This window comes from Rhinolophus sinicus, chromosome 6 (assembly GCF_057876585.1).
Source record: "Rhinolophus sinicus isolate RSI-liver-muscle chromosome 6, RSI-T2T, whole genome shotgun sequence".
Taxonomy (NCBI): Eukaryota; Metazoa; Chordata; class Mammalia; order Chiroptera; family Rhinolophidae; genus Rhinolophus; species Rhinolophus sinicus.
In genome coordinates, this window is record NC_142506.1 from 1,129,288 (window position 1) to 1,140,290 (window position 11,003).

Below are 11,003 nucleotides of genomic sequence, written 5' to 3' on the forward strand. Positions count from 1 at the left end.
CACCCAAGTCTCACCAGCTCAAAAGTCCCAGATATCATCATGGAAATCACCAAAATTACGTACAGTTGAGGTTCTAGCTAAGTAAGAGGATGGGTAGGAAGAAACTAGCATTAGCTACTCCTGTCGCTAAGGGCAGGGGCCTAATTTGCTGCCTTCCCCACCCCCATTAGAAACTTCCACATCAAAGGCCATCCTGGACTGGGGGTCACAGAGCCCTGTCTGCCCTCACGCCCCCCCTTGCCCAGGACTGTGAGGGCCCCCAACTCGTTCTGCACAGGTTCCAATCATCACAAAACCCGAGACTCCAGTCACCCCCGCACCCTTGCTACAGACGGACAAGTCGAGGCTCAGGAGGCCACCGACGCCCACCCTCGGCTGCCCTTCTGTCTCCCCTGCATCTCTACCGCCTTCTGCGAAGCCACCGAGACGAGAGTCCTCCAGGCTGCCTAGAGCGTCCCGGAAGTGGCGGTGACGGTAAAGGGGCGCGGATCGGCTGCACTTCCGGCGGTGGCGGCTGCTCGGCGTCCGCAGGTGAGTGGGGGCCGGGCCTGGGAGGCGGGTGGGCTGCGTGCGGTCTGGTCTTCTCGCCCGGGCATCGTCCCCGGGAGCCGCACCCCTCCACCCCGGCTCGGGCCCCGCGCCCCCCGCTTCTCAGGGACCGGGGATCGAGCTGCCAGCCCTGAGCCTTCTCTGCAGCCCCCGCCCTCGTCCCCAGTGCTCGCTCCCAGCCTGGCCGCGGCGCCCGGTCTCGACCCCCCGGGCTCCACCTGCGGAAGGCGCTAGGCACCGAGGTGCCCTCCCTTCCCCCGGAAGAAGTCTCCCGACTTGGCTTTTTGCTTTTCTGTTTTGGTTTGCCCTTGCCCCAGGCTGAGCTTCTGCCCCAGACGTGGCCCCGGCATAGAAACGTTTTCCAAAACAGCCTCTGGCGTCTCCCTGCCCCCGGGTTTCCTCGCCCTGTGCCCCACGGAGAAGGGGCTTTGTGTTTGTAGCTACAACCCCTCGCCCCCCCCCCCACTCCCCAGAACGCTCTCAGCTCCCAGGAGCTCTCCCTGCCGGTTGCGCTCCCCGATGTTTGCGTCCCTTGCTAAAGGGTCCCTCAGTTCTTCCTGCTCTCAAGACCTCATCTTTTCCTCCGTCTCCAGAATGCTTTGTTTCTTGCGTGTTTCTCCCTGACACTCTGCTTACCCTACGCACTACCTCTCCTCCCCTAAAGCCCGCGGCTCTCTTTTGAGGACAGGGAGGGGTATAGGCAGAAACCAGTGCCTCCCTCTGCCCTCTTCGGCCCCAACTCTGCCCTCCTCCGTTTCTTTTGTCCCTTGGGCACAAGAGGATAATATGTTTACATCTATCGGAATCCAAGGGGCCTCCGTGTCACTGCTTCCTTTGAAGTGGCAAGGCTGGAAACCCTGTGATTTCTCTTGCCGGGTCATGGTAACTTGTGGTTTAAGAACTTGTTTCCGAAGTAATATCTAACTTTCATTTTTAAAGGAGGTTTTGTCTCGCTAGCCAGATGACCGTGTTATCAGCTGTCTTGTACCGCCCTGCACATACCTGCATGTCACGCGTGAGGAAGCATCCGTCATGAGTGAATTCCTGGCACTGAGCCTGCAGGACACCTTTTCCAGCGGTCCCGGCCCTTCCTTCTTCCTGTGGTGCTTCGAGTCAGGCTCTCTCAAGTGACTGGGCTCCCATTTTCTCCTGGTTTCATATTAAACATCTCCCTAAAGGTGGATTGTGGCCTTTACTTCCCTCTGCTCCCCGTAGGGCCAAACATTACGGCATCGCACTGTCACACCCAGTAAATAGGATGTAAATAGTATCCCTGTAGGACCAGCACCTTCCTTCACTTTGCAGACCAGGACTGACTCGGAAGGGTGCAAGGATGTGCCCAGAGATGACTGGTGACAGGCCCGGATTTGTCTTTGGGGCTGTTGCTACATTTGAGGAAACTTCATTTTTCTTGAGTTGTAGTCTCAAAGAGCCACATTTTTATGCTCTATGTATGACTCGTCCTGTGGCCTCACCAACTGCCCAAAGTTGGAAGAAGCAGCCAAGATGAGGGTTTGGGGTGGGGTAGGGAGTCACAGCCAGAAGTGCACTTGTGAGTACCACATGCCTTTCACTGCGGGACGTGGTGAGGGGTGACAGTAAGCTCACTGTGGCCGCTACCTGGGTGGTCTGCGGTCCTTCCCAGGTGAGAGGTGAGAGGGCTCTAGGCTGAGTCATGGAGGGCAGGGGACAGCTGGCTACGAGGGAGAAGACAGGACTGTCAGAGCCATCTCAGGGCTGAGCAGACCAGTGGGGTGGTCACTTTCAGGACCACAGCTCCTAAATCCTTGGAAGTTGGAGGATGGTGGTGTCACCAGGCGAAGTATGGTGGGACCCATGATTCTCACAGACTGCCCTGGGCCAGCAAGGGTGTATCCACCATACCCTGCAAGTATGCTCGATGGCACAGGGAGAAGTGGGGTGTTCTGGGAAATTGTTATAAAAGGATAGAATTGTCCATCTGGAAGTCACCAGTGACTCAGAAGTCATTTGGTAGAAGTTGGAATTCAGAACCAGTGTGTCAGCACACTGGCGGCTGGGCAGAGAGCTAGGCAGCCCTGGACACTGGGTCAGTCACCGGCCAGCTTGTGTTGGAAGTTTCTACACCACTTGTTTCAGCTGCAGCTTCCCAATGTGTACACTGGTGAGGACAAGCCTACACGCAGCCTAGGCCCGCGCTCCATGACATTTTTCTTTCTTTCCCCTTCTGCTTTCCAGTTCCTAAAGCACTATGCGTGTGAGACAGCGCTGTGAGTCCTGGAGAGAGGCACCCCTGGCTCAGACAGCACAACCTCGGGTAACCGGAAGCCAGCTCCGGGGCGCCTCTGCTCTCTGGTCTGTGGTTGAAGGGAGAAGCTGCCACCATCCCTGCAGAGAAGGCCAGAGGTTTCAACAGTGTGGCGAAGTCTAGGGGACGGTGTGACTCGGGAGAGGTCCAGGAGCTCTCTCCTGGCCAGGGCGCTAGGAGCCTGGAAGACGAGGGACAGCTGAGGCAAGAGTTGGCTGAAATTGGAGGGAGGAACAGAGGAGGAACCGTGGCTTGTGGTGGCGCAGGATCAGCAGAACGGGGTGGGCAGAGTGGAGAGAGAAACGGGCAAGCCAGGGGAACGGGAGGAAAGGGGAGAGGAGGCAGGAAGGCTGTGTGTCCTCCGTCTGAGGGACAAGCCTCCCCCCACATGGCCTCCAAGCAGGCTGCCGGGAGGGGCCCAGGGGAGAAGCGCAAGAGGGTGGTGCTGACGCTGAAGGAGAAGATGGACATCTGTGCCCGCCTGGAGAGGGGCGAGAGCCGGAAGGCGCTGATGCAGGAGTACAACGTGGGCATGTCCACGCTGTACGACATCAAAGCCCACAAGGCCCAGCTGCTGCGCTTCTTCGCCAGCTCCGACTGCAACAAGGCCTTGGAACGCCGGCGCACGCTGCACACGCCCAAGCTCGAGCACCTGGACCGCGTCCTGTACGAGTGGTTCCTGGGCAAGCGCGCCGAAGGCGTGCCTGTCTCGGGCCCCATGCTCATCGAGAAGGCCAAGGACTTCTACGAACAAATGCGGCTCACCGAGCCCTGCGTGTTTTCTGGCGGGTGGCTGTGGCGTTTTAAGGCCAGACACGGCATTAAGAAGCTGGACGCGTCCAGCGAGAAGCAGATGGCCGACCACCAGGCGGCTGAGCAGTTCCGTGCGTTTTTCCGGAGCTTGACCTCAGAGCACGGCCTGACGCCGGAGCAGGTTTACAACGCCGATGAGACTGGCCTCTTCTGGCGGTGCTTGCCGAGTCCCACCCCCGAGGGTGGGGCTGTGCCCGGCGGCGGCAGGCAGAACAGGGACAGGCTGACCGTCCTCATGTGTGCCAATGCCACGGGCTCCCACAAAATCAAGCCCCTGGTGATCGGGAAATGCAGCGGCCCCCGGGCTTCCAGAGGCATCCAGCACTTGCCGGCGGCCTACCGAGCCCAAGGTAACGCGTGGGCGGACAGGGCGGTTTTCTCTGACTGGTTCCATCATATCTTTGCTCCATCGGTGAGAGAGCACTTCCGAGCCCGGGGCTTGCCGGAGGACAGCAAAGCTATGCTCCTGCTGGACAGCTCCCGGGCCCACCCGCAGGAGTCCGAGCTGGTTTCCGCGAACATCTTCACCATCTTCTTGCCCGCCAGCGTCACCTCCTTAATCCAGCCCATGGACCAGGGCATCCGGCGAGACTTCATGAGGAATTTCATCAACCCCCCTGTCACGCCACAGGGCTTCCACCCGCGCTACAATGTGAACGACGCCATCTGCAGCGTGGCCTGTGCCTGGAACGCGGTGCCCGGTGACGTCTTCAGCAGGGCCTGGAGGAAGCTGTGGCCCGCGGCTGCGCTGGCTGAAGGCTCCTCTTCCGAGGAGGAGCCCGAGCGTCTCAGAACCAAGCCTCACGACCAGACCTTCGCGCACGTCCTGGAGCTCGGGAGAGAGGCAGCGTCCCGCCCGAGCAGCAGACTCAATGGGAGCGCAGCGGCCGAGCGGGCTGGGCCTGGGCAGGAGGCTGGAGGGGGGCGACCCGCTGCGGGCCACCCAGAGCAGGCTGAAAAGGGTGGTGGGGCCGGGGAGGGCGAGGAGGTGGCCTGGGAGCAGGCGGCCGTGGCCTTTGACGCCGTGGTCCGCTTTGCGGAGGCGCAGCCTTGCTTCTCGGCACCGGAGGTGGGGCAGCTGCGCGCGCTGCGCTCGGTGTTCGTGCGGCAGCGGCAGGGGCGGCGGCGGTGCCCGGCACTAAGGGCCGGGGTCAAGCTCGAAGCCCCCCAGGAGCTCGCGGTGGAGTGCGCCGCCTCTGCCGGCTCCCCGCTGCCCTGCTCGTCCCTGGCGGGTGAGAACTGACTGCGTCTCGAGCCGCGTGGCTGCGTGGCTACACCCACCAGTGGGGAGCTGTTCCAGGAGGGTGGGTGCTGAGAAGCGCGCCCAGCCCCTCCCCTTCCGGCTAACCAAGTAACTCACCGGTCGTGTTGCACGAACATGAGGACATATTCTGGCAGGGCCCACCAAACCTAAAACATAACTGAGTGTCCCGTGGCTACACTCCAGGACTGCGTGGGCAGTTTCTGGTCTGGTGGCTGGCTCAGCCTCGCTGTGTCCGAGGGTAGAGATGTCCGTCGAGAGGAGAAAAGTCGGCCCTTAGGCCGGCAAATGGCAGTACCTGCCACCATTTGACAGGCTGGCATGTCCCAAGGTCCACCTATCCTGCCCCTCGGGGCTCGGTCTGCTGGGCTGGTCCCCAAGGGCAGTTCACCAAGGGCCAAGACTCAGTTTATGACCTTGAGTCAGCTAAGCCCCCTGCTGTGGCTTTACAGGCAATCTGTCATCACCCTGCTCGCCTGTCCCCACTTCAGGCGTGACCTTGCTCAGCAGCACGAGCCTGTGAAAGTTCCTCCATGTTGCCTGCAGACCCCGTGCCTTGGGCTTGGACCCCAGCATGTGGGCTGCATGCTGACTTGACGTGTGGAATTGCTTCCCATAAAGCAAGCAGGAGGGTTGGGCCAGGCCTGCCCTCGCCCGCTAGAGGACCGTAGGGCCCGGGGGTGTTTCTGGCGTCTTGGCCCAGAGTCCAGTAGACGTGTACCATCCCATGTTGCTCAGAATTTCACATTCACGGCCTTTCCATGGATAAATCTTGACCAGACCTTCAGAAATTAGTCTTAGGTTTGCACATACATAAACAGGAAAACAAGCTGTTTAGATTCCTAGCAATAGTTGAATATCCAGCTGCAGCTGTTCACACCTTGTTGCGACTTGCTGGGGAAAGTTGGCTGTTCTGGTTGGTTTGGTAAAGGCGGGGTGTGAAGCCTTGGTGAGTCTTCCTTCTCTTAGGCGGTTCACAGCTTCCCGGTGGCGCTGCCTCACTTGCGGCCAGACCTGTAGTCACAGAAAGCCCCGGGTCGGCAGTACTTACCCTCTTTGTACACAACACGGGCTATTTTTCTGTGTTTCTTTCACTGCTTTGCCTTTGAATTCCATCCTGTTCTTGAAGTCAATGAATGTCACAGCAGCTGAGTGGATGCGTAGTTTTCATCTGTTTGCTCTTTATTCCACCGGGGGGACCTCTGTTCCCTTGAGAGCCGAGAAACTCAAGTGTTCGGTTTGCCCTGGGTTTCTCTTGTATTTTTACCGCTTTCAAACACCAGGGTGGCAGCCATTGCTGACATGGCGCTACACCGTGGAGCGTGTGTCCTGCTTTGGATGCATGTGTGAAGATTGGGAAATGAGCACAGACCGTTTTAAGCTTCCTTGCCGATTCTGTGCTGCTGTGACATTGTTTCCTTCACATGTCTGGGTAACACCTGTGCACCCGTGTACTTCTGTGTCATTTTGTGTCACTTCCAGACTCACGCATCCCCATGCCATTGAGTTGCAGCTGCTTGAGGTTTAATAGGAAGTTAGATGTGGAATCAGCAAGGCTGCCCTCGCCATTGGCTGTGGCCACATGGAGATGGACGGCCATGCCCGCCCGTCGAGGTGCCCCCACAGTCAGCCTGCGGGCCCCCGCCCAGCTGTTCTTGAGCTGCAGGACGACAGGTGGGTGGAGCCAGGGAGGGGCCTGGCACTGGGGTTCCTGGCTGGTGCTCCTAGGTCCCCGGCAGACTAGACCCCAGGCCGTGGGCTCTTGTCGTGCCCTCACTACCTGCTCCTGTCCTGCCGTGTTGTGGCAGATCAATAAACGCACGTCAGCGGACAAACTGAGCAGTGTTTATCCTCAGGGTCTCCTTCCAGAACCAGCCACTCCTGCTGCTGATCAAGGGGTGCTTCAGGGAGCAGGACTCGCCTTGCATGCCTCCCTCTCCCCTTCCTCCCCATGGGGGCTCTCCTCTGGAGCTCTCAGGAGGACTGAGGATTCTCAGAGCAAGTGCTGGCAGAGACCTGCAGCGCAGTGAGGCTGTCTTGTGAGCTGTGTGTCTGGCCCTGGTGAATGCCTCTGCCCCGGGCCCCTCGCAGAGACTGCTGCGTCCTCTTCACGCCCATCCCTAGGTGCTTTGCTCCACTTACTGTCCAGTTTCTGAGAGGTTCAAGTGGTCAGGGTCTTGAGTCTCAGAATTGTTTTTGCCCAAACAGTCTTAGGTGGAGCCCCCTGGACTGGATGTGAAATGGAGCTGGAGGGACCACACCACCCTTTTCCTCACCAGGGGCTGCTGAGGCCCCTCAGGGAACCTGGGCTCCCTGTTCCTCCCTCTCCCCACCTCTCCCCAGGTCCCCAACTCCAACCCCAGCCCACACTGGCCGTGGGGTTGGCAGGGACAGGACCTTGGTGGCTCACAGGGTGGTGACTCCCCCAGGTTCAACCCACCCGAAAGGGAGGCTGTCACCCCAGGGTGGCGTGTGGCACCTGTGCTGTGGTATTGGACTAAGTGTGTGAAATGAGTGCATTGGGACCTGTGACCGTGGGAGCCAGGGGCCCACAGAAGCCGGCAGATGGCCCCAGGGCCCCCAGGCTGGCCTGCAAACCTTGCTCACTGCTCCCCACCCTCGGGTTTATCGACTTACTACTCTATCAATAGGACTCTGAAGGGACAGGCTTAGTGGCCTGTTGATCACCCTGCTTGCCTTCATGTCTGTTATTTACAAATGTGTCCCGAGCCAGGCCTGAGGTCCTGGATGGGCAGCTGGACACTGGAGGGGAGGGGCTGGAGCCCATGATGGTCTGTGAGCAGGGGCCAGCCTACACACAGAGGGGAGCTCCGCCAGGCCCCCCCAGGTCAGGATCAGCCAGCACAGAGGGGCACCCCAACCCTCACACAGCCTTACAGTTGTCCAGATGGTTGCTGTGTGAGCCTGGGCTTGAGGTCAGCAGAAATGGACCATGGAGCCAGCCAGCCGTGCCGGGCAGAGGGTAGACCTGGAGTCTAGCTTGGCCAGTGTGTGCCTCCCCAGGGGGCTTCTCCCAGGGCAGCAGGCCCCTCCTGTCTGTTCCCACTGGGCCCGGTCTCTTCCCTTCCCCTGCTCTGCTCACTCTCCCATGTCTCAGCCTGAACCCTGCGGTGGAACACACCCCTTTCTCCACCCTGGACCTGCCCCACTCTCCACTGGGTCATCGCTGGCTGCCACTTTCCTTGCTGCCCTTGCACTTCTCCCAGAGGCCAGAGGTCCTGCTGCCATAGAGGGCAAAGCAGGGGTCCTGGGCTTTGGGGATGCCAGGCTCAGGCAGGACACTGGGGGTGACAAAGCTGTCAGACACGTAGCCTTGGGGAGCTCTGGTCTCAGCAGGACTCTGCGCCTGGGCGGGGGTGGGGGTGGGGGTGCGGGGTGAGCCTGCTGCCCCAAGCCTGGCTGGTGAGAGGCGGCACTAGAGCGGGGCCCAGGTCATTTGTGAGGCAGGCCCTGGCCCAGGGAAGTAGCAGACGGGACAGGTGTAGGAGGAGGGGGTTCCCTGGGGCTGCCCTCAGCCCCCCACACTGCCCACTTCACTGCCTGTTCTCTGTCAGACCACCACGCACACGCCATCTTTCCCTTTTGAATGTCTTTCTTGTTTTATGGGGCAATACATTTTAATAAAGGGCCTTTCCCCTTGTAAGCCCAGAGCATGGGGCTTCTCTTAGCTCAGGACCATGCCTGTTGCCAGCTGCTTTAATAAGGACGCCCGTAAATCAATCTCTTTTTTGTGGTTCTGAAAAATGAGGCCACTGGCTCTCTTTGCACCTCATTATTATTATTTTATTTTATTTTATTGGGGAATATTGGGGACCAGTGTGTTTCTCCAGGGCCCATCAGCTCCAAGACATTATCCTTCAATCTAGTTGTGGAGGGCGCAGCTCAGTTTGCACCTCATTATTTAATGAAACACGTTATCAAAACGGAGCCAGAGCACCAGTTGAGGGGAGGTGGCAACTTCCTGGAGGGAGGAGCAGGGGTTGGGAGGCCATGGCCAGTCCCCTGCAATGGGGGTACATTCCTGGGGTTCCTTCCTGAGGGCTGTCCTCTGGCCTCGCCCTGGTGACCCAGCTCTCACTCTGCTGGACCCGTGGCGGGGGCCTCACTACTCAGCCCATCACCAGGCGTCAGCCTCATCTCACTTCATCCCTAAAAAGGGACCCCTACATTCCTCCCACATCCCCAGACCCCCCCCCCCCCCACAGCATGCTCACTGTGTGGGGGCACTGCCACAAAGCCCCGCTCACTCACAGAGGGTCTTGCTGGGCTGCAGGCCACTCAGGATGCTGGCCGTGCAAAGAAGTTGCATCCCCTGCTTTCAAAGTGTAAGGGTTATGGTGTACTTTTCAAGATTTAAAAAATTTGGTTTATTTTTCTTTCTTTCTCTTTTCCCTCCTACCTGATTTAATAACTGTTTTCTCGAGGCTACATGCATACCTCATTAATCTGATCAACTGGCAGAACCTGACTTGAAAGAAACTGGTTCAGCCCTCAGACATCTGGACGCCGGCAACCAGACTGCAATTTTCCGTCAGATGGCACGTGAATCATCCCTAGGACCAGGTTCAAGGTAACCATCGCGGAACACACTGGACCCAGGGGACGTTTCTCCTGGACGTCAGCTCTAAGGAGTCGCTTGACTAACTCCCTCTTTCCTTTGTTCTGCCTCTTCTTGTATACCTATAAACCCCCTGACCATTCTAGGAACGGGAAAGGTGGCCTTTGTGACGGCAGTCCATCGTCTTCCCGGAATGCCGACATTTTGAATAATCCTACTTTTCTTTCTGCCAACCCTTGTCTCTTGATCCGCGGCAAGCAGCTGAACCTGAGTTCATTAACAAAAGGACAGAAGTTCAGGAAAAAACCCACCCACTTTACTGCAGCTAAAATAATGAAGTCAATAAAACAGGCTTTCAGTGTATCAAACTCAATGAAAATGTTCAGTGCTTGGAACTGTCTTCTCCAGCTTGCCGTCTGGGTAATAACTGCGAGGTGGACCATCTCATGAATGTCACGGTTAGTGTCTGTGGGCCATCGTGCAGCCTGGGGTGATTCCCAGTTCGAGCTGAGGAGGTGGGGACCTCCTGCAAGTGTGGAATTGAGGGTTTTGTGCTGCAGGTTTGGGGACAGGTGTGTGACCTGGAGGCTGTGGCCCTGCCCAAGGCTATGCTGGGGGCCTCGCTGGGGTACCAGGGCCAGCCCCTGAGGGCGGGGGTGAGGGGCTGGGGAGTTGCCACTTCCTGGCACAGAGCTTCTGTTTGAAGAAAAGTTCTGGAATTCAGTGATGGTTGCATGACACGGGGAATGTAATCAGTGCCACTGAACTGTCCATGCAAAACGATGAAAGTGGTAAATTTATGTTCTCTGTGTTTTACCACAATAAAAAAAAATCGTGAAACCCAAGAGCTGGATGATTGGTACCTGGTGACTCTGGACTGAGGACTGCAGAGCCTCAGAGGAGAGGAGAGGCCCCCAAGAGACTGGCTCCAGCAGGAAGCCCAAGGGGGTGATGTCACTGGAGCTCATGGCGAAGGTCTGGAAGGGGGCGAATATCCCGGCCTGTCCCGCTGTCCCATTTCCTCATTCCCCTTCAGAAGCCCAGCCAGAACCCGGCTGACCCTGCCTGAGAAATTCGGGAGGACGGCCAGTAGGGCGGGTAGCACTGGGCAGGGTCGGGATGGGGGTTTTGCCCAGCCCGCCCATCAGCCAGTGTTTACTGAGCACCTACTGTGGGCCTGGCTTTGCCAGATTCCCTTGTCCAGTGCACAGGGGGGATCAGGCTGGAAAAGTGGGGAGGGGCCAGGCGGTCAGACCCCTGCTGGTCTTTTGAAGGACGGGGGCCCAGGGACCTGTGTGCTCAGTGGGGGAATACGAGTGTAGCCCCAGGCTTCGGGAAGCCATCCGGGCCGGGCCTTCCTCTGGGCCCACTGTCCCTCCTGGTCATTTTCACCACACTTATTGAGGTCCCCTCAGAGGCCTCACTGGCCACCCTACCATGGGGGTCCCGGGCTGTGTCCACCCCAGTCCAGCTGCTTGTTTACTCCGGTGTGCTCACAGCAACTTGCTGGTGAC

General features: G+C 58.5%; 1 protein-coding gene across 7 annotated transcripts; it reads left to right on the plus strand.

Moving 5' to 3' along the window:
- Positions 1 to 394: 394 nt before the first annotated feature.
- JRK (Jrk helix-turn-helix protein) lies at positions 395 to 10,336 on the plus strand. Of its 7 annotated transcripts, none has more exons than XM_019712273.3 (3): positions 432 to 531; positions 1,489 to 1,727; positions 2,767 to 10,336. In XM_019712273.3, the coding sequence occupies exon 3, from the start codon at positions 3,225 to 3,227 to the stop codon at positions 4,890 to 4,892; it is 1,668 nt and encodes a 555-aa protein (XP_019567832.3). In that variant the 5' UTR covers positions 432 to 531; positions 1,489 to 1,727; positions 2,767 to 3,224; the 3' UTR covers positions 4,893 to 10,336. The 7 variants fall into 7 exon arrangements, 6 of the variants coding, with proteins under 6 accessions (XP_019567834.3, XP_019567832.3, XP_074172897.2 ...); XM_074316797.2 differs by having other exon boundaries at positions 475 to 531; positions 1,507 to 1,727; XM_019712275.3 differs by lacking the exon at positions 1,489 to 1,727 and having other exon boundaries at positions 395 to 531.
- The last annotated feature ends 667 nt before the right edge of the window (positions 10,337 to 11,003 follow it).

Excerpts from the sequence above, each read along its gene's own strand:
- JRK (XM_019712275.3), top strand. The coding sequence starts at position 3,225 with ATGGCCTCCAAGCAGGCTGCCGGGAGGGGCCCAGGGGAGAAGCGCAAG.